This window comes from Archocentrus centrarchus, chromosome 17, assembly GCF_007364275.1.
Source record: "Archocentrus centrarchus isolate MPI-CPG fArcCen1 chromosome 17, fArcCen1, whole genome shotgun sequence".
NCBI classification, from domain to species: Eukaryota; Metazoa; Chordata; class Actinopteri; order Cichliformes; family Cichlidae; genus Archocentrus; species Archocentrus centrarchus.
The window spans coordinates 11,357,177-11,378,218 of record NC_044362.1 but is presented as its reverse complement, the minus strand read 5'-3'; the positions used below and the strand labels follow the sequence as shown (position 1 = coordinate 11,378,218).

Here is a 21,042-nt window from a genome sequence, read left to right as displayed (position 1 = left end):
TTGCACTCTTTCCTGTTTCTTTTTTCTATTTTTCTCTCTATTTTTTTCTTCTTCCTCTTTCCCTTTTCCTTTTCCTAAGCCTGTCATTTCTAGCACAATTTGTCACATAGCATGTTAAAAATAATTCAAATAAAATAAAGGGTCACACAGTAACAAGAGGAGCCTATAGAGAACCTATAGAGCTCATCTTGAAATAGCAAATATGTTTGGCACAACAATGCATTCAGATCACAGTTCTGTTTGCAAGATCTGCCAGACATGACAGGCTTTAAAAAAAAGGAAAAAGGTGGTAATGCAACAATGAAACATGTTAACAGAGACTATAACTGGAGGTGGTGGGTAGATGGCGCTGTTGTCGTCCACCACCTTCAGATCTAGACGACGAAGGAGAAAAATTGCAGCACGTGTTTCCTGTTTCTGTCCTCGGGCTGCTTTAGTAGAGCCGGTCTGACATAAAAAGCTGTAAAAATGGTGCGTAAGTTAAAGTATCATGAGCAGAAGTTGCTGAAGAAGGTCGACTTTATCAACTGGGAGGTGGACAACAATCTGCACGAGGTCAAAGTGTTGCGGAAGTATCACATCGAGAAACGGGAGGACTACACCAAGTGAGTCTGTGGCGGCTAGCTGCGTCCTTTAGCCTCGGTTATTTGCACTTTATAGGAGAATAGACACGTGTATGTGCAGTATTTCCGCTGATATTGACAAGTCATATAAACAATAAAAACGCGTTTTTCTTTCTGGTGTCTCAGGTACAACAAGCTGAGTCGTAATATCAGAGACCTGGCCAGAAAAATCAGAGACCTGGATGAGAAAGATGGCTTCAGAGCACAGAGCACACATCACTTAGTTGAAAAACTGTAAGGGTTTGGCGCTTGTACAGCTATTTAATGTGGGTAAAGTCCCCAAAATGTTAAGTGAAACTGATCTTTTAACTCTGCGTTTGTTTTGTCTTTGGTTTTGAGTGCTGTGTTGTACATTGTGTAGAGCTTATTCTAAATCTTTGTTGTTATCACACTGACAATGTTTTTTTCTTTATTTCTTCACCTAAGATACAGCATCGGTCTCATCCCCACCAAACAGAATTTATCACTCACAGAGAAAGTCACAGCTTCTTCATTCTGCAGGTGAATTTGGTTTTATGTTAAACTCATGAAGTCTACAGTATTGTGCAAAGGTCTGGAGCCACCTCTGATTTCTTTATATTTTGTTTACAAGGAGGCAAATTTTCTTGTAATTTTAGTGGTCTTGAGCAATAGCTCTCCAGGCTTTCTGAAGGTCTTTTAGAGTTTTTCCTTGGGCATTTGCTGCATTTTCACTCATTTTCAGTCCAGTTCTTGTATCTGACCATTTTCAGAGATTCTTAAAGAAGGGAAACAGGGAGGAAAGGCTGAGGTATGACATAATACACAAGAACTGGACAGAAAATCCACAGGTCTTATGAGTGATGAATGCAAATGGTTCATTAGCATGCACAGGGGAGGACAGGACAGATGTGCAACAGTTAGTATCTACAGCATCTGTAAGACATGGTGGAGGCTCTGTCATTGTTTGGAGCTGCATTTCAGTCTGTGGTGTTCAAGATCTTGTCAAAATTGCTGGAATTATGAACGCAGAAAATTACAATCAGATTTTGATCCAGAATGCAACAACATCTGGAAAGCATCTGATTGGCAACATCTTCATTTTCCAGCATGACAATGATCCCAAACACACTGCCAGTGCAGTAAAAACATACCTAGATAGAAAAACACTCAGTGGAACACTATCAGTCATAGATTGGTTCTCCCCAGAGCCCGGGTCTCAACATTATTAAAGCAGTGTGAGATCATCTTGACAGACAACAGAACAAAATGCAGCCAACATCCAAAGAAGAGCTTTGAATGTCCTTCAAGAAGCCTGGAGAACTATTCCTGAACACTACTGAAAGAAATGACAAGAAAGCTGCCTCAGAGCTGTGTTGAAGAATAAAGGTGTTAAACACCAACACCATATTACACCATTTCAAGCTCGTTAGAACTGTACAAACTGTTTTTGCCTTCTATGCTGTATTTCCATGTATGTTTTAATAAATCACCTATTTTTCTAACAAAATATAAAGAAGTGAGGGTGTCTCAAGACATTTATACAGTGCGGTGTATGAATGCAATCCTTCATGCATACTTGAAATCTGTGTGACTCCTGCAGGAGGCGGCTGCCCAGCATCATGCTGAACCTTCGTATGGCTCAGAACCTGAAGACAGCCATTACTTTCATCGAGCAAGGACGTATCCTTCACTGCTGTGTATTTGCAAATTGTTATGCTTCACACTTCAGATTTGACTTCATCCAAGGATTAAAAACAGATTTGCAGTGTTGTCCTTGACTCAGTCACAGATGTGCGTGTTGGTCCAGACATTGTTACAGACCCAGCGTTTCTAGTCACAAGGTTGGTCTCTGGATGTTAAGTCTTCTCACATTATCTTTAGAAACACTTTGATACAGCAGAATGCTGTTACTGCAACTTTTTCAGAAATATGGAAGATTTCGTCACGTGGGTGGACTCCTCGAAGATCAAGCAGCATGTCATGAATTATAATGAAGAGGTGAGCTCCTTTGCAGAATCTGTGTTTCGCTATCATTGAGGTCAAGGCTGCAGTTGTTTCCAGACAAATGAGGATCTGGTGCTCGAATCTCATGAAAACACTGTTGATAGTTTTCAGGACTAAATCATAATTCTGATGTCACAGAACTCATCAATGTGTTTCCTCTGCAGCGGGACGACTTTGATATGATGGCGTAAATCATTCCATTCATCACGCTGGAGGACCGAAACAAGAACTCTGCTCTTTTTACTCTGCTGTGGAAAAACTTGAGTGCAGGTTATTATTTCAGAAACTGGGGAAAAGTGAGACACCACACCTTACTCGTTCACTGAACAATGCGAGGCTGCTCAAAGCTGACTTTTACTGTTGTTACACTTTGACCACTGCTGTGATGTATTTAAACAGTAGTTGTAAAGTGAGTGACTAAGTGTGACTGTCAAGGTTAGTGAGTCTGTATTGTTGTCAGTATCATTTCACGTAAAGCTGCTGAGATGCCCGTAGCACAAGATTTGTGAACTATATGTAAAAGATGGACATAAGCCTTAAACATGCATTGACTCTTAATGGCCAGCAGCAGCCCTCAGGAAACACTTTCCTAATGAGTTCTTGTTCCCAGTCTTAGTTAATACAGCATGTTTATTTTGTCCCTGTTGGTGTCCCTCAGTTTCGGTCAAAAAGCTCAGATGGCCGTGGTGAAAATGCTCACCTTAAGGCTGAACAAAAAAAGGGACTTAGCTAACTAGTCGAATGTCACAGTGGCTACATCCATCTTTTATATACAGTCAATACATGGACACTGAATCTTTGTTTGTCGTCTTCATTTTGCCATCGGAGCCGTTTGCTGGTTTTCAAACAACTAAGGAGCAGCTTAGTTGTGCTGGTCTGACTTGCTTTTCTTGTTTGCTCTGACTTTGTCTAAATCTGATCACGTTTTTTTTTTTTGTTTTGTGATCACTGAGAATGCCAGTTTAAGTATATACAGTGCTTAAATTAATTAGTCCACCTGTCCAAAAAAAAAAAAAAAGAAAACACAATTAATTAAAAAAAAAAAAAAACCTGTCAAATGTCTTTAAAACTAAAGATTATATTGCTACTTATTAGGCAAATACACCAAATTCACGGTTTCATGCCCAAATTTGAGCCGGCACATCTGAGAAGTCAGAAATTAATCAAGCATTTACTTTAAAAACTAATTTTTCAAGTAAATAACTGTAATTTGGCATCTTAAAGATTATTAATGTGCTCTTTGGTAAAGCAGCAAATTTGAAAATTATGGATAAAAATCATATGACTTGATTTAAAAAGTGTGCATTCTGGTGGGTTAACCATTACAGAAACAAATGATTTCGTAATTACCAATATTGTTAATTTAGGGCAGGTGTGGCATAAACCCTAGACTGGATGGTGGTCTAAATTAGTTCAGCACTGTATGTTCTATATAGAGAAGGCCTGCTGCCTTTGTGATCATATAAATTGTCATATATAAAACTCAAACAGATTTCTTGATAAATATTTAATGTTTTTAATAACACTTTCTCACAGTTGTGTAAACTTTGTATACAAACATTCATTTCATCACAGTTTTAAGACTCTTACAAACCCCTGCACATGCTTACATGGATTTTCTGTAATGCTGACAGAAGTCCCAGTATTACTGTGTAGAAATATGAACTCTTTATGCTCTATAAAGTGACCTATGAAGCACAGAAGCCCCATCCAGCTGCTTAAGAAGGGCAGCTAATGGGAAGAAATTTGGCTAAAAAGGTGAAACTCTCAGATGAAAATTAACTGAGGAGCTGCAACAAGACCCAGTGTAAGATAAATAAGCATCATTCGAACTTTGACTCATACAAAGCTACTCCGAAGCCGTAAAGGAACATAATGGGTCCCCTTTAAATTTTCCAGTATTGACATGAACTCTACATAAAGCACTTTCTTCCATACAAACAGGAGTCCAGTTAAAGACCTACAGCTCAGTTTCTACTGTATAACCCAACACTGAATAAACTATAGAAAGAAGGTCTACATTCAACATGGGTCGGCTGTGTACAACTGTTTCAAGGCACCCTGGTATACAACAGGCATGTAACGCAATTAGTTTAAGTGCTCTTCAAGGGAAAAACTCCTTAGCATCAAGGTCCTTGTCAGAGCCACCAGAAACGCACGTACACAATGAGTGTGATAAACACCACGGCCACAGCTGCAACCTTAGCATAGGTGGAGCGGGTGTTGAGATAGTTGGCATCGTTGCGGTACTTTTTCGACAGGCTGGACAGATTGCTGGCTTTTGTGTCTATAGCTGAGGGGGAGCAAAAAAAAAAAAAATATGAACTGAACATCTATGAATAAATGTACATTGTAGTTTTTAACTTGGAGTAAGACCACAACAAACTGTCCACAGAATTCTGAACAGAATCAGCACCTCCCATTTGATGGCATGTATTGCCAGCACTGGCTACACTTACCAGAAAGAGCTTCTCCTCTCTGCAGGACTTCCTCAATATTTGCAACCATAATTCTCTGGATGTCCTGCAGCTCTGTGTTAATGCTGCCCAAGGTCCTCCGGGCCCTGCTGTCCACATATGACTTCTTCACTTTCTGGATGTATGTGTCTGAAACCACATGTAGGATGTTAGAAAAGTTTTCATCGTTTTTGTAGCATGTGAGTAGTGTTGTGATGTTCAACACCAGTCTTACCAAATTCTATGAAGGAGTAGGGTCTGGTTACTGTGGGTACTCTTCTTCCATACTGGTCATAAAACTCACTGTGGAGGTCTTCAAGGTATGCAAAAGCCATCTTTCTGGGAAAAGAAGCCTCGCAGAGGGACAGGTAGCATACACCCTGGGCTATTAAAAAGCTGAAAACGAGGCCAAACCATTGGTTATATTTGAGGCTCTTTATGATTCAAATTAAACCTCACCAAAATTTAACAAAAGTTTCTCTTTGTGAATGTGTTTTAAAAGAATGGGAGCACTTGTGTGTTCTTACTGAAAGTTCATGTCACCAGACTCAAGGGTACAGCGTTCTGGACTGTGAGCGTCCAGTTTACGGCACAGCTGCTTGGCCTGGTTCTGGTACTGCTGGAGGTTTCTTTCTGACTGACAAAGACAAGTTAAAAACAGTCTTGAGCTCATTCTTATTTTCATTTATTTATTCATTCTGTCATCGTAGAGTAAACCCAAGAAGTAATGCTTATGCACTCAGGCACTTTATTACTAGTGCCAGATTGGACCTGCTTTTGCTTTCGGAGCTACCTTAATCCTTTGTGGCATCCACTGTATCAGCGGATGCTGAAGTGAATAGTGTACAGAGGTCGGCAATTTTCTGCAGAGTCGCTACAGAGGGGTTATGGTGTGGGGTTGTTTTTCAGGAGTTGGGCTCGGCCCCTTAGTTCCAGTGGTAGGAACTCTTAATGCTTCAGCATACCAAGACATTTTGGACAATTTCATAATCCCAACTTTGTGGGAACAGTTTGGGGATGGCCCCTTCCTGTTCCAACATGACCAGTGCACAAAGCAGGACCATAAAGACATGGATGAGCGAGTTTGGTGTGGAAGAACGTGATTAGCCTGCACAGAGTCCTGACCTCAACCCTATAGAACACCTTTAGGATGAATTAGAGCAGAGACTGTGAGCCAGGCCTTCTCGTCCAACATCAGTGTCTGACCTCACAAATGTGCTTCTAGAAGAATGGTCAAAAATCCCATAAACACTCCTAAACTTTGTGGAAAGCCTTCCCAGAAGAGTTGAAGCTGTTATAGCTGCAAAGGGACATCATATTAAACCCTTTGGATTAAGAATGCGATGTGACTCAGGTTCAAGTAAAGGCAGACAAGGGAATACTTTTGGCAATATGGTGTAGATTCAACAAGATGCTGGAAACATTCCTCATATTTTGGTCCATATTGACATGATAGCATCACACAGTTGCTGCAGATTTGTTGGCTGCACATCCATGATGTGAATCTCTCGTTCCACCACATTCCAAATGTGCGCTGTTGGATTGAGATCTGGTGATGTTGGGAGGCCATTTGAGTACAGCGAACTCATTGTTCATGAAACCAGTTAGAGATTATTTCAGCTTTGTGGCATGGTGTGTTATCCTGCTAGAAGCAGCCATCAGAAGATGTGTACACTGTGGTCATAAAGGGAGGAACATGGTCAGCATTAATACTCAGGTAGGCTGTGGTGTTTAAATGATGCTCAGTTGGTACAAAGTGTGCCAAGAAAATATCCCCAATACCATAACACACAGACACCAGCCTGAACTGACCATTTTCTGTAAACCCTAGGGATGGTTATGTGGGAAATTCTCAGCAGATCACCAGTTTCTGACATGCTCAGACCAGCCCGTCTGGCACCAACAACCATGCCACATTCAAAGTCACTTAAATCACCCGTCTTCCCCATCCTGATACTCGGTTTGAACTTCAGCAGGTCATCCTGACCTTGGCTACATGCCTAACTGCACTGAGTTGCTGCAGCGTGACTGGCTGGTAAGAATTTTGCATTGACAAGCAGCTGAACATTCTTCATATTACAGTTAACCTCTTGAAATGAGGGGGAAAAAATAAAGTCATCCACATATGCAACTTGCAAAAGTGTCTCTGTATACTTTTGAAAACCAGAACCCCCAAAATCAAAATGCATCTTTTAATCTCCTGCATTGAGAACACTTGTACACAATCTGGGAGTCACTCTGATTTAGATTATTTGCATTAATTTACAACAGCCAAAACATTAAATTTCCCAATGTGGTACTTCAGAAACAGGCATCAGTGTGATCTAACCAACCTAGTTAACAATGCATCTGACTTTTTTTTTTTTTTTTTTGGTAACAAAACTACTGAATTAATTGTCACTTCAAAGATCAGTTTCAGATCCTGGCATAAACGCTTTTAATCTTTGCATCACGTTACTTATTCCAAACAGTCCATCAAATGTGGACATAGACTAACAGGTTTGATGTAAAGCAGACGTGCCATCAGTATCTTTGTAGACTTTTCCAGGACTAGCCCAAACTATTTTTATATTCAGTTCAGCTTTCAATCGGCTCTTGTTCTTGTAAAAAAATAACTTACACCCAGTGCTCCTAAATAATTACAATTTGACTTGAAGCTGCAAGAAAGATCTCCTAGAGGACCAAGGATGTAAAAATTACCCCCTTTTTTCAGTGGCGTTTGGCTGCAAGTGTGTTCACACAGAGCGCTCAGCCCTCATTCATACCTGTTCATCCTCCTGTATGGACGCAGCGAGCGGGAGTCCGTCCGCCACACGAACGATCATCGTCAGTAAAATCATAACGTTTGAGGTCGGGGATCGGCGGCTGTCAGCTCTCCGTTTAGTCAACTTCAAAAACTTTGCACGTTTGTTGCCTTTAATGATGCAGGAGAAAGGCGTTGGACGGAAGCTTACGGTGCGTCAGCGAAATAGGTCCGACTGGCAACCGGTAACATTAAAGCAACCCCCCCCCTCCTCAGTCGTCATTTTTCAGTCGCGTAGAGGTATTCTGTGGTTCGTGGGATACTGACTGGATTTCTTTGTGTGTGTGTGTGCGTTTTCCCTTAAAAACGAGTCTTTTCGAAGCCCGCACTAGCCGTGGTTCGGGTCGCTTCTGTGCGCCCTTACCAGCAGGCGCTGTTTGCGCACTGTGAGAGGGTATGGGGCCCCGAGCTGCAGACAGCTGGCAGACGGAGCGCCTGCACCTCCACTGCTGATGCCCGTGTGCTGGGCTCAGACATGCAGATGCGGTCTGGCTGGGTTCTCCGTCTAGACTAAAGTGTCCCTGAACTAAAAACCAGAGGAAGGAGCATCGAAGCATGGATACACCAGAAAGGTAACCTGGCTCTGCCAGGGCAGCGCTTATATTCAGATTTAAGCTTTCTTTGGTTTCATCTGTGTGAGATCGTTTCTTGTTGGCCGTGCAATGGCAGCTCTTTTCTCATCTTTTGTTATTATTTAAGTCCCCTGGATGAATATCCGCTCATTCTGATGTTGCAGAATGAGAAGGTTGTTGATATTCTTTGGATTTAGAGGTAATTCGTTTGCTCCGCATATTCTTCTGCATTTGCTTGTCTGCAGCTGAATGAATTGCAAGGAGATGTCCTGTTTACGGGGTGAAGCGTGTAAATGTGCAAATTAAAGCCAGCAGTGAGGAGGACTGTGAGGGGTCGGGACCAGCTGAGTCCCTGCAGCTGGACTCTGCAGGATCATCTATACCATAAGGGGATGAAGCACTTTGCATTTTGCAGAGCCTAATGCAAAGCACTTAGTCTGCGATCAAGTGATTTGGTATAACAGGCTGTTATGTTAGCCATATTTTTGTGGCTCGTACAGCCCGGTGTAACGGTGAGGATGGGAGCATTTGTGCGCAGCCACTTTAATCCTCTGAGCTCCACAGAAAGCCCCCATTCGCTAATAAAAATGACCCGGCGGCTTGGCACAGTGGCATCATAACACCCTGAAAGGCCTTATTGTTGCGGTGCAGCTGGCACCGCCGTGCGCACGCTGTGACTGCCAGACCGACGTGTGCGTGATTCACAGCCAGGAGAAACCATCTATTATATTGTCTCTTGGAGAATAGATAAAGATGCTCGAGTGTTTTTAATTCTGGGGTGGGGCGCTTCATGACTAATTGATTATGAAACTAGCGATTCCCATGACTGGAGTCATGGGGATTTCTTTACTGGGGAAATTAACACGTTTACATTTCTTTCTTGTACACAGATGATTTCTCCAGAAACGCAGTCTTCTTATCCCCCCCCACCCCCTCCTCCTGTGAGGTTTCTTCGGTTCATCTAACCTGTCACTTCCTCATACCTGTCCACATGTCCTCCAGGTGTGCCTGTGATGCTCAGGGCTGAGGAAAAGAGCAGCTGAGGAGAAGGAGATGGGCTGCACCTCCGCCAAGCAGGTGTCAGCCTTGCCCAACGGTGAGGAGGGCCAGAATAAAGCCTACAGCAACGGGGACCTCCTGTCTGGTCAGTCTGTTTACTCAAAAATAACTTTTGTTTATTTAGACTCATATTTCTCGTATACCTGTTCAGGTGAAATTCAGTTTTCTTGACATACTTGCTGTAATTCTGGCATTATTTTGATTTTTTCAGATGAATGAGAGCCAGACAGGGTGCCATAGGCTGTCATTTCCAAGAATATTTTAGGGCTGCAAGGGACAATAATAACACTTTCAGTGAATGTGCCACTAACATTTTAATAACAGATCTATAAAATGTGAAAATTACCTGCCACGAAATTTTATTATAATCAACAAAAACTAAACTAAACTTTAGCCTTGGTCAGCGTGGTTAAAAGGGTCAGCGCAACAAGCACAAGGACGCTTTTCATACTTTTGTTTATTGAGATTCAGGATGTTTACCTGACTGGGAGTCAGCTGCACGCTCCAAGTGTTGTGTTTGAATTGTAACATGTTCTGAAATTTTAATACGTGGCACTGCCACATACCAGCCCATATTACTGGAAAGCAAAAAAACTAAAACTAGCACGGAAAATAATCCAATAGAGACTAAAATGAAACATTTTGTAAAAATAAAAACTAAACTGAAACAAGCAAAACCAGCCTAGAGACTGACACTAAACAATGTTAAATTAAAAAAGCTAAATCTTCTGACATGTCTAATTTTGTTAAATTACGTTATACATTTTTACTTTTTTTTTTAAGTGTAAAAAAATTAGAAGCACATCCTGAAATCTTTCACATTTATCAAATCATCTGTGAGCAAATCAGACAATAAACAGCTGAAATTCTTACAGTTTTACCAATAAGTATCAGTTTTTCTACAGTCAGTCAGTCCACAGTCATTACAAAGAAACAATTCAGACCTCTAGCATAACTAAAATGAACATTTCAGAAACCAATCTCATCACATGAGTCCTTTGTAGTTCTTTTTCTTCTTCTTTTGCCTGCCCCCTTTAAGGGTCGCTATAGTGGGTCATCTGCCTCCATTTCATCCCAACACTAGCATCCTCCTCTGTCACACCAACCTTCTGCATGTCCTCCTTCACTATATCCACGAACCTCCTCTGTGGTCTTCCTCTTTTCCTCCTTCCTGGTAGCACCATTGTCAACATTTGTTGTCCAGTATAGCCGCCATCCCTCCTCTGCATATGTCCAAACCATCTCAGCCTCACCTCCCTAAACTTTCTTCTAAACTGATCAACCTGAGCTGTCCCTCTGATGTTCTCATTTCTAATCTTGTCCATTCTGGTTACTCACAGTGAAGATTTTAGTATCTTCAGCTCTGCCTCCTGTCTTTTTGGCAGTGCCACCATCTCCAAACTATACATCATACCAGGTCTCACTACCATCTTGTAAACCTTCCTCTTTCACTCTTGCTGCTATCCTTCTGTCACAGTTCACCTCTAACACTCGTCTCCACCCACTCCACCCTGCCTGCACTCTTTTCTTCGCCTCTCGTATACACTGTCCATTGCTGTGGATGGTTGACCTCAGGTATTTAAACTCACCCACCTTCAGTACCTCTGTTCCTTGAATCTTCACCTTTCCACTTCTCTCCTTCTCATTCACACATGTCTTCCTTCTGCTGACTTTCATTCCTCTTCTCTCTACAACATACCTCCACCTCTCCAGGCTCTCTTCCACCTGCTCCCTACTCTCACTAAAGATCACAGTGTCGTCTGTAAACATCACACATAATAAAAAGCTTCCTGGTGTTCCAGCATGGTGCTACATTTGTAGTATGCAAAGCATGACAGATCCCCATCTCCATGTTGCAGTCTACTGTCATCACTAAAATATGTGGAACAGCCAGCTATGTGGACTATTCTTGTTTGTTTGTGCTGTTGTTGGACTGTTAGTTTAATCCCTGCTCTGCAAAAGAAGAAATCATAATGTAGTATGTAATAACTTTTTTTTGTAGAGAATTTAAACCAAGTCATTAAAAAAAGATTTTCTCTCTTCCTGGTAAACTTAATAATAATAATAATAATAATAATAATAATGCACTTTATTTAAGTAACATTTTTCTTAACAAAGTCGCAAGTACTTCAAAGAAAAAATGTTTAAAACAAAATCACAGAAATAGTTAAAAACTTACAAAATAAAAAAATCAAGAAAAAAAAACCTTTCAATCAAAATTTTTTTAAGAGACTATAAAGAAGTTGTGATCTCAGTGGGCAGACTGCTCCACAGTTTGGGAGCTCTGATGGCAATAACCCACTGATCTTTATTTATTATTATTACCTCAGAATTACCAGCAGATCTTCATTCACTAAGCAAAGACCCGGGCACATAAGATGTCTGATGTCCTTCAGAGCGAGGCCATATAAAGCTTTAAAAGTTATTAGCAAGCTTTTTCTATTTCTTGGTTCCAGTAACAATCTGAGCAGCAGCGTTCTGCCTCAGCTGGAGTCAGTGAAGTGAACACTGAATGGTGACGGTGTAAAGAACAATACAATAATTAAGGCAAGGGGGAAAAATGCACATGTGACCTTGTGAAAATGAGTAGTGGATATCTTTTTTTTTAATTTGGACACCAAATCAGAAGTCACTGTCAAAAACAGCTCCCAGGTTAAAAGTGGTCTGCTTGGCATTTTTGATCAATGAACCATCCATACTGTAGGCCAAGGCCAAGAATTTTTTTTTTTTCTCTGAGCAATAACGAACACATCAGGCTTGTTATTGTTAACTTCAAAAAAGCAGGCAGCTAGCATTTGTTATCATTTAAGCAGGTAAATAGATTTTTAACACAGGGCAGGCATGGCAGTGGTACATGACACTGTGACTGAATGATCTGGCTAAGATGCCTGCACATAAATTCGCGTCCATAACAGTTTGTGGTGACATGGATTCCACAGGATGTTGTAACCTCTCCTAATTGCATCACATCATTCAGCTGCAGCACCATGCACGTGGCCAGCAACAATACTCAGATAGGCTGTGGCATCCAAACTATGGCTGAGTGGCTTTAAGGAGCTCAAAATGTGCCAAGAAAACATTCCCCACTTCATTATGGCACCAGCAGCAGCCTTTACACGGGGCAATTGAGGTCCATTGATTCACACTGTTGACACCAAATTGTGGCCCTACAATCTGAAGCCTCAGCAGATGTCAAGATTTAATAGATCTGCCCAGTATTGGTATCTGTGCCTGCTGCAGCTTTCTCTGCTTATCTGAGATTCTGTAGCCATTCAGTCAAACAATGTGGCCATTGTCTTTTAATCACTCTCATCAATAAGGCGTTTCCATGCCTGGAACTTCTGCTTATTGGATGCGTTTTGTTTTCTGAGCCATACTTTGTAAGCAAAGACGTTTGTGTTGAAAATCAGCCATTTCAGAAATACAAACAGTCCATCTGGCACTCACAAAAATTCCTATATTCCCCAATTAAATGAAGCTCCTGATCTGCATCGGCATGATCTAATACGTTATTTTCAGCTGCAAACGTGTCACATATGTATTGTAAAAGCCCAAATTTCAAAAATCAAAATCAAACCACCTCAATCTCTGCTATACAAAAAGTGCCACGCTCAGTTTTCATATCAACTCGATGTGCGGTGGGAAAGAATGCATTCGCTGATCAGTTTTTAAATGGTTGGCAGTGGTTAAAGTTGCTCGGATAAATTAACTGATCCTTAATCAAACCTGTAACATGCAGGTGCTCATCTTATATCTTAATTATTATGATTGCTTCCACAGATGAGCAGGAAACTGTAAATGAATACCTTACATAACAACAATCTGACGTGTTGTAACTGTTGTTACTATGTGCCGTATCCATATTTTCGTTTTCCTCTTTTCCAAATGTGCAGCGTGGGAGTGGGTGAGAAGAAGGGGCTGCCGGAGAGGGAGAGAAAAGAGGAGAATCAGGCTGACAGCTCCTGTGTTTGCTGCTTGCCAGCCATTGTTGAAAGAGGATTTAGTGTGGAGCGTGAGAATTCAGCCTCGTAATTACTTTGCCAAGTGCCGAACTGTGAGAACTATTAACCTCGGAGGATTGTGCTGATGAGAGCGGCTGTGAGTGGGTCATCCTCGGCGAGCCCGCTGTCTGTCGTGTATTAATCAGAGATGTGCTCCTCTCTGTCTCCCACTCTGTCACAGATGAGTACAAGATGAAAGGAGTGGAGAAAGTCAAGTACATCAGTGGAGAAGAGGCAGGAGAGGACGGCCAGGAAAACACAGTGCGTGATTTCTCTTGTTGTATTTTGTATATTAATTTGTCTCTAATGGAGAATTTAATTATATTTAATGAATGCTTGGAAAAAAAAACAAAAACAAACAAAAAAACAAAACAAAACACAGTTTGTTCAGGGTGAGTCGTGACATGAACTTTAGCTTCAGACAAACTCAGTGAGGCGTTAGAGGACCACGCTGCATCTATCTGCATGTTGATGAGGATAATAATAATGGTGGCACGGTGGTTAGCGCTGCTGCCTCCCATCTGGGAGTGCTGGGTTCGATTCTCTCTCTCTCTCTCTCTCTCTCTCTGTGGAGTTTGCATGTTCTCCCTGCGTGGATTTCCTCCAAGTACTCCGGTTTCCTCCCACAGTCCAAAAACATGCACTTACTGGGGTTAGGTTAATTGGAAACTCTAAATTGCCCGTAGATGTGAGTGTGAATGGTTGTCTGTTTCTCTGTGTTAGCCCTGTGACAGGTTGGTGACCTGTACAGGGTGCACCCTGCCTCTTGCCCTGTGTCAGCCCTGAACAGGATAAGCAGAAGTGAGTGGATGGATGGATGGATGGACTTTCAGATGGAAAGTTTTTTTTTTTTTTTTAACTGGGTAAAAAAAAATTATTTGGCAGTTCCAGCAGTGCGGGCGATGAACACAACATCATAATCCAAAATAAATAAATAAATCAGCAAACAATGAAATGAAAATCAAAAATGTAATTGAATGAATTGGTATTTCACTTCTTCTCCTGTAACTTACTTTTTCTCCTTATTTATTGACACTCCCACTCAAGTTTTTATTTTCTTTATCATTATTTTGTCATCTTTAAATATACTTATTTATGAGTTATTTTCCCTTTTTTTTCCTTTTTGTGTATTTCTGTTTTTTTTTCTGTTTTGTTTTTTATGCATTTCTGCTTCATGATGCAAATGAGAGGCAGGTCTGAGTGTCGTGCTGTTAACTTTTCACCGTCATGCTTTGTTCCCACAACAGTAACCAGACTCACCTCCACTCAGGTGGTCACAGAGAACTGAGGGGCTAAGCCAATAGGGGAAAAAAAAACACATAAATAAACATATAGATTCAAAAAGTTAATGAAGAGAATACAAAGGCAAACAAAAACAGAAACAAATATTTACTTTCAGCATTGTCCTTTTAGTGTTTTTGATTGCATAAAAATTTAATTATTGACTCAGTTATTTTTGATTTTGGCACATTGGGTCCTCCATAATTCAAAACTGCTTTAGCTGTGCATTTATTTTTTATTCTGTGTTTTCCATTCTTTATAAAAGGAACCAGGGGCAAACCTTTCATAGTATTGTTAACTGTGCGCATGTTCGTGTGTGTTTGGTGCTGCAGGAAGTGAGCGCTCTCCTCGGTAAAGCTCCACACAGAGATGAAACAGGATCAAATGGAAATGGAAAGATCCTGTAAGTGACGCACTAATGGTGTTTGTTTTTGCTGTTATACTGTCGTTGCTCTGACCTGGTGTCTTGTCCTCCTTGCAGCAGCATCCACTCCTCAGAGAGTCAGCAGGAATTCTTCAGGATGTTAGATGAAAAAATTGAAAAGGTAAAAAAAAAAAAGAAAGACAAATTGTTGCTGGAGCATCACTTTATGTTTTTGTGTTTTTCTAAAAAATAAATAAATAAATAAAAATCCCCTGCTAAATAACATAATGGAAGTTAATCCTATTGGTGCTGCAAATCTGTAGGAACTGAGGACACAGCAGATGACATAATGATACTGCAAAGCAATCTCAATCTGTCATGTCTGGTGTATTTTCCTACTGTGGCTATTTAAAGTGATATTGCCTGTGCTGCCAGATCCTGAAATATGATACCAATCTGTGTCACAGAGCTCAAACGCTGTCCAAAAACCTGATGAGAAAAATGTACGTCACACTGTTGCAAACAGACTGTAGATTATCCTACTGCTGGAAATACTCACCCAAAGAGACCGAAACAAGTATTAATCTGCAGCTCAAAGTAATTACAAACACCTGCTTCAGTAAATTTAGCCAAAACCTGAAGACGTGTGCTGTTTAAGGATTTAGGGTTTTCTTTAGTTTTCTGTCTTCAAAGGAAACAGGCTTGCCAAACATGGCAGGGAAGTTAGAAGACGAGACTTAAATAGATGTAAACTTTAAACCATTCTGTTAGATTTTCATAACTATTTGGAGATTTAAAAAAATTATTTTTTTTAAATCAGATGTAGAGCAGCCGATAGAGGTGCTTTCGGTTGCTCCCTTATTTCCCACGGGGTTGCCACACCAGATGGATCTACACGTTGATTTTGCACAGTCTTTACACCAGATGCCCTTGGGACACATTAGCATTTGACCCCTGACACCGGATTTGTGTTTCCTTCCGGTCTCAAACTGGGGATTTTTGCAAGAAAGGTGAAGGTGTTAACCACTACACCGGCTGTAGGCATCATGATAATGTCCTATATGTTAGTGGGGGCTTTTATTTTGAAATTAGCTGAACATTTTTTTTGCTTTGCAACATTCCCACCTGTAATCTGAATATTTTGCATGTGATTGTGAACACATTTGCCGTGTCATGATATACATCAGTATATCAGTGGAAATATGTTATTATTGTGAAACCAGCTTTATTGAGCTGATACTTGAACATCTGTGTGTGTGTGTGTGTGTGTGTTGTATCCAGGGCCGAGATTACTGCTCAGAGGAGGAGGATATGACATAGCCCCGTGGTCACAAATCCATGCATCCCAATATGAGAGGAACTACCCAGCATTATGGATGGAGCGTAGACTGTCTGTGACCGTGTCCCATCATGTTTTCATGTATGTGCACACTTGAGAAGAAAGGATTACTGACTTGAAACAAGCACCTTTTTTTTTTTTTTTTTTTTTTTTTGCCCCTCCTGTCCACAGCCTGCTCGTCTGATCGACTCCAGGAAAGATTACGACCAAAATCAACATCAAGGTTCACCAAAGGGTGATACGGTTTGAAGCTATTACAGGATAACGGAGATCCCGGAACACTTTTCTTTCCCTGCTGGAATAACTCCATATAAATAGCTGTCACTGAGACTTACTGTATACATGTGAAACACGCAGACTGCTGTCAGTGTGAATTTCGGGCAGCAGGAACAAGCAGTGCTCTCGTGGACACTCACTCAAATTGAAAATAATGCCCTGGCATCATTTCATCCTTGAAAGCCTCCCCTGACAAGTCAATGGGTTGGAAACTTCCTGCATTCCAAGACACAGTACAAACCTCTTTTCTACAGTATGTTTGCCACTCCAGTGTGTTTGTCTGCTCATGTTTGTTTCTGTTCTGATGTAGATTATTTATGTTGAATAAGGCTCAGGGTTGAAGTGTTGTAATCTTTGTCTCACGTAGTTAAGTCTTTCCTCTCATTAAAACACTGTTACACCATTAAAAGACACACACACACACACACACACACACACACAGTGGTTACGGATGTAGCCCTCTCTAGTACCTGATTCATATAACCCTAAGAGGTGAACACTGCAGCATCACGCAAGTCTCATTATGTATCTGAGTCACCGGTGTTATATTATTTTTGGTTTCTATGTTTGTTTTTTGTTTTCTAGGAAAAATAAAACATGTTTGAAGTAATTTATTTCCATTGTTGTGTTGTTTTTAAAACACCCAGCACCACAGATGGAAGTGCAGCAACACATTACACATTACTAGAAAGGCAGTAAATATGTTACTACTGAAAACTGATGTGATCATTTGTAGACAGCGCTGAATGAGCCACATTACAAAAAAAATAATAATAATAAAGGTACTGCAATGTTGACAGAATTATTGCAGTTTATAGCAGTATCAGTTCTAAGATTTTACATATCAGGACATAACAGAGGGACATCAAAAAAAAAAAATCATCTAGTCCTTAGTAGGTCTTAAAAATAGATGAACAACAACACAACATATTCCACTGTGTCATTATTTATTTAACAAAAGCTAAAACAAAATGCAGAAGCAGTGTGTGAAAAATTCAGTTCACCCTGTGTTTCAGTAGCTCGTAGAACCACCTTTAGCTGTATGAATGTCAGTCTCTTTCATCGTTGTGGAGAAATTTTGGTCCACCCTTCTTTACATTGTTTCTTCAGTTCATTGAGGTTTGCTGGTACTCAGTTATTCATGCATGTTGGGTTGAGGTCTGGACTTTGGTTCATTGCAACACATGGATTCTTTTCTTTTTTCAGTCGTTCTGGTGCCGTGTTTGGGATCATTGTCCTGTTGCGTGACTCAGTTTCAGCCAAGCTTTATCTGTCAGACTGATGGCCTCACATCTGACTCTAGAACACTTTGGTATACAGAGGAGTTCATGGTCGACTCAATGACTGCAAGCTGCCCGGATCCTGTGGCTGCAAAACAAGCCCAAACCATCACCCCTTCACCACCGCACTGACAGTTGGTATGAAGTGTATGTGCTGAAATGCGGTTTGGTTTTCTCCAAACATGGTGCTGTGCATAATGACTGAACATCTCCAGTTTGGTCTCATCTGTCCAAATGACATTGTTTCACAAGTCTTGTGCTTTGTTCAGATGCAGCTTTGCAAACCTAAACTGTGCTGTGATGTTCTTTTTAGAGAAGAGAGGCTTTCTCCTGGCAACCCTTCCAAACAAACCACACTTGTTCAACCTTTTTATGATTGTGCTGTCATGAACTGTAATATTTAACATGTTAACTGGGGCCTGCGGAGTCTGAGATGTGGCTCTTGGGCGTTGCACAGTCTGAACTTAGAATGAATTTGCTGGGATGTCCACTCCTGGGAAAACTGGCAGCTGAATGTTTTCCACTTGCAAATAATCTTTCTCGCTGCAGAATGATGGACTTCAACTAGTTTGGAAATAGACTTATAACCCTACCTAGATTTACTGACAAGCTAAAAGCAACACGCTGGCTCACTAACTGACCTTTTTCAGCAGCCACTTTAACACTTTAGCAGGTAAGCACAGGTGTTACTAATCACATTAATTAAAGCTCTGCACCAAAATGGAAGAGAAACTTTGTTCGTCTCATCAGTAACACCTGTTTACCTGCTATTTCCTGTCAAACCGCCTGCTGTGAAAAACAGCCATTTCACACAGTTTCCTTTATCGTCCTTCTTGAAACAAAATTCCTCGAATCACACTCAACCTCAGCTTTATTTGTGGCTACATTTTTAAATAAAACAGCCTGCTTACATTGTACTTTGGATTTTTTTTCCCCCAAATTTAACAAAAAATCATTTTTGAACAAAACATTTTCTAATCATAACACACTGTTGGCCTTTCTCTCACCTGAGAGTCATTTCAAGATAAGGCATATTTGAAAGAAATAAAACGACTGGCATTTATAGTATGTCTTAATAGTCATGTTTAAGAAAGTCATCAAAACCACTGGATGAATTCATGATTAAAACAAATCTCTTGATAAACCATAGGTGTAGATTTCAGGGAGACACACACACACACACACAGACACACACACACTTCCCCAAAATATTTAGAACACAAATGTGAATAGATGCAGAAAAGGTACAAAATTAACCAGAAATTAAGAAATGCCAAGTGCAGATACAAAACCTACACCCACATAAAGTACAGATTTTTAGCTTCTACTTCCAACTATCAATCCATTTTCTTAGCTGCTTGTTTAGAGTCACCCATTAACCTCACATGCATGTCTTTGGACTGTCTGAGAAAACATTTCTCAATCAACCACAAACGAGCAAAACACTAGTTGTAAGTTTTGTGGATGCTGACTCACCCCGGCCCCACTGAAAGCTTTTGATGGAAGCATGGAAACACATGAAGTATGGTATCCCTGAATACATTATCAAAGCTCTTAGTCAACTTTGTAGTGTACATACACCACAAACAAACCCCGCCCCTGCAGGGTGTAACACGCTTCTTAAAGATCGTTTTACCTCTTTGCCTTAACCTATCAACATGCAAGCGTCTGAGGTCAACTTCACGATGCCACAGGTCGCCCCAGGGTTGTTCTAAGAATCACATATGCAACCTGAAGGGCCATATGGGACTCTCTTCCATCTTCCTGGTCCTCTTTCTGCTTTCCAGCGATTCATCGTGTTCTCAATCAGCTGCTCAGCGCTGCTGCCGTCTCTTCCGCTGCTGCCGACGTCCCACATCCTGAAAAGGGCCTACAGGAGGTTCCGGCGTCACCAGCCCGTCAGTCATCCTCTGGTAGACGAGCGTGGAGTCAGCTGCTACGGCACACAGCAGCATAGGAAAGCCTCTGTCCAGCACCTGTCGTATGCTGCACAGCAGAGAGGAAGAAGCCCTGAGATTCAGAGGTTTGGGAGGGGAACCTGAAAGGGTAAAAGTGTGGGAGCTTGTCCAGTGTCTAAATACCTTTTGTGGCTCAAAGAACAGTGAACAGGCAGGGGAAGGACCGTTTGAACGGGCGCTCCTTCCTTCTCCCTCACTTCCAGTAAAACCAGCTGCAGTTCAGGACTCTTCACACAGGACACCTCTTTCCAGCGGCGCACTGCAGAGGACAGGAAACACAGGGTGAGAGTGTGGTCTCATTCACTTTACGAGTTCCAGTTTGAACTTAACTCTGTGCTTCTAACAGAAATAACACAATTTATTAAGAAAAAAGGAAGAGCTGAACAAATAAATTCAAACTTCCACACAAACACAAAACACTCCTGTTTTTCAAAATCGTGTCAAACTCACCCTCAGTAAGATCCATGTACACAAGAAAAGCTGCATGCACCTGAGCGCTGTCCCCAACCTGCAGGTCCTTCATCTGCTGGTACTAACACACACACACACACACACACACACACACACACACACACACACACGGCTGATTACTTACAGTACTCTCCCTGCACACCTGCCTGCACCTCACACGGAGCTCCTCTAACACTCACCGCGGGATGCTGCAAGATCCAGTTCGGAGGGGGACGTTTCTCCGGCATTTCTGCTCCGTCTGACGCTCCCGACATTTTCATTACTACACGGAGCTGCAGGCGAAAGAGCGGCTCAGTGACCACAATGTAAGGCCACGATGCTGTAACGGCATGGGAGAGCGGCGTTATCCCGTGTTACATTCAAAATCGTCCGTCTGGAAACATTTCTTGTTGTCCGTGTAGAGTTGGAGACCGCTCCGTCACTGCTCGGGACTTTAGCACAGTATTGTATGAACTAAATGAGTTACTGCATTATTATAATTACATTCAATATGGTGCTTTTTTTTTTTTAAAGATACATTATGATTGTTGTCATTTCTGTGTATGGATTCAGATTCTCTCTCTGTTTGAGTTTACCCACTCTGATGATACAGTC

General features: G+C 41.3%; 4 protein-coding genes across 4 annotated transcripts; 2 read left to right on the top strand and 2 right to left on the bottom strand.

Annotated features, from left to right (window-relative positions):
• Window positions 1-392: 392 nt before the first annotated feature.
• On the top strand, window positions 393-4,113 carry imp3 (IMP U3 small nucleolar ribonucleoprotein 3). The gene is made up of 7 exons (XM_030751296.1): window positions 393-605; window positions 750-857; window positions 1,050-1,124; window positions 2,185-2,264; window positions 2,374-2,425; window positions 2,510-2,582; window positions 2,753-4,113. The coding sequence occupies exons 1-7, from the start codon at window positions 469-471 to the stop codon at window positions 2,777-2,779; spliced, it is 552 nt and encodes a 183-aa protein (XP_030607156.1). The 5' UTR covers window positions 393-468; the 3' UTR covers window positions 2,780-4,113.
• Window positions 4,114-4,156: 43 nt separating this feature from the next.
• sec22ba (SEC22 homolog B, vesicle trafficking protein a) lies at window positions 4,157-8,040 on the bottom strand. The gene is made up of 5 exons (XM_030751295.1): window positions 7,810-8,040; window positions 5,572-5,681; window positions 5,280-5,440; window positions 5,048-5,194; window positions 4,157-4,881 (listed from the first exon to the last, which is right to left on the bottom strand). Exons 1-5 carry the CDS (start codon window positions 7,882-7,884, stop codon window positions 4,727-4,729), a joined length of 648 nt encoding a protein of 215 aa, XP_030607155.1. The 5' UTR covers window positions 7,885-8,040; the 3' UTR covers window positions 4,157-4,726.
• On the top strand, window positions 8,009-17,339 carry LOC115795408 (uncharacterized protein C1orf21 homolog). The gene is made up of 6 exons (XM_030751299.1): window positions 8,009-8,419; window positions 9,422-9,563; window positions 13,661-13,740; window positions 15,093-15,163; window positions 15,242-15,305; window positions 16,406-17,339. The coding sequence occupies exons 2-6, from the start codon at window positions 9,473-9,475 to the stop codon at window positions 16,442-16,444; spliced, it is 345 nt and encodes a 114-aa protein (XP_030607159.1). The 5' UTR covers window positions 8,009-8,419; window positions 9,422-9,472; the 3' UTR covers window positions 16,445-17,339.
• A 750-nt stretch (window positions 17,340-18,089) lies between these two features.
• tsen15 (TSEN15 tRNA splicing endonuclease subunit) lies at window positions 18,090-20,806 on the bottom strand. Its single transcript, XM_030751297.1, has 4 exons — window positions 20,628-20,806; window positions 20,428-20,509; window positions 20,101-20,236; window positions 18,090-20,005 (listed from the first exon to the last, which is right to left on the bottom strand). The coding sequence occupies exons 1-4, from the start codon at window positions 20,706-20,708 to the stop codon at window positions 19,834-19,836; spliced, it is 471 nt and encodes a 156-aa protein (XP_030607157.1). The 5' UTR covers window positions 20,709-20,806; the 3' UTR covers window positions 18,090-19,833.
• Between the last annotated feature and the right edge of the window lie 236 nt (window positions 20,807-21,042).

What these genes read in the sequence shown, in the direction of transcription:
- LOC115795408 (XM_030751299.1), top strand. Translation starts at nt 9,473, where the DNA reads ATGGGCTGCACCTCCGCCAAGCAGGTGTCAGCCTTGCCCAACGGTGAG. An exon ending in AATGGAAATGGAAAGATCCT is followed by an intron (nt 15,164 to 15,241) that starts GTAAGTGACGCA and finishes TCCTCCTTGCAG; the next exon opens with CAGCATCCACTCCTCAGAGA. An exon ending in TAGATGAAAAAATTGAAAAG is followed by an intron (nt 15,306 to 16,405) that starts GTAAAAAAAAAA and finishes TGTTGTATCCAG; the next exon opens with GGCCGAGATTACTGCTCAGA.
- imp3 (XM_030751296.1), top strand. Translation starts at nt 469, where the DNA reads ATGGTGCGTAAGTTAAAGTATCATGAGCAGAAGTTGCTGAAGAAGGTC. An exon ending in CATCACTTAGTTGAAAAACT is followed by an intron (nt 858 to 1,049) that starts GTAAGGGTTTGG and finishes TCTTCACCTAAG; the next exon opens with ATACAGCATCGGTCTCATCC. An exon ending in ACAGCTTCTTCATTCTGCAG is followed by an intron (nt 1,125 to 2,184) that starts GTGAATTTGGTT and finishes TGACTCCTGCAG; the next exon opens with GAGGCGGCTGCCCAGCATCA.
- sec22ba (XM_030751295.1), bottom strand. Translation starts at nt 7,884, where the DNA reads ATGATTTTACTGACGATGATCGTTCGTGTGGCGGACGGACTCCCGCTC. An exon ending in CCATACAGGAGGATGAACAG is followed by an intron (nt 5,682 to 7,809) that starts GTATGAATGAGG and finishes TGTCTTTGTCAG; the next exon opens with TCAGAAAGAAACCTCCAGCA. An exon ending in GAGAGGAGAAGCTCTTTCTG is followed by an intron (nt 4,882 to 5,047) that starts GTAAGTGTAGCC and finishes GCTCCCCCTCAG; the next exon opens with CTATAGACACAAAAGCCAGC.
- tsen15 (XM_030751297.1), bottom strand. Translation starts at nt 20,708, where the DNA reads ATGAAAATGTCGGGAGCGTCAGACGGAGCAGAAATGCCGGAGAAACGT. An exon ending in GTACATGGATCTTACTGAGG is followed by an intron (nt 20,237 to 20,427) that starts GTGAGTTTGACA and finishes TGTCCTCTGCAG; the next exon opens with TGCGCCGCTGGAAAGAGGTG. An exon ending in TGTTCTTTGAGCCACAAAAG is followed by an intron (nt 20,006 to 20,100) that starts GTATTTAGACAC and finishes TCTGCTGTGCAG; the next exon opens with CATACGACAGGTGCTGGACA.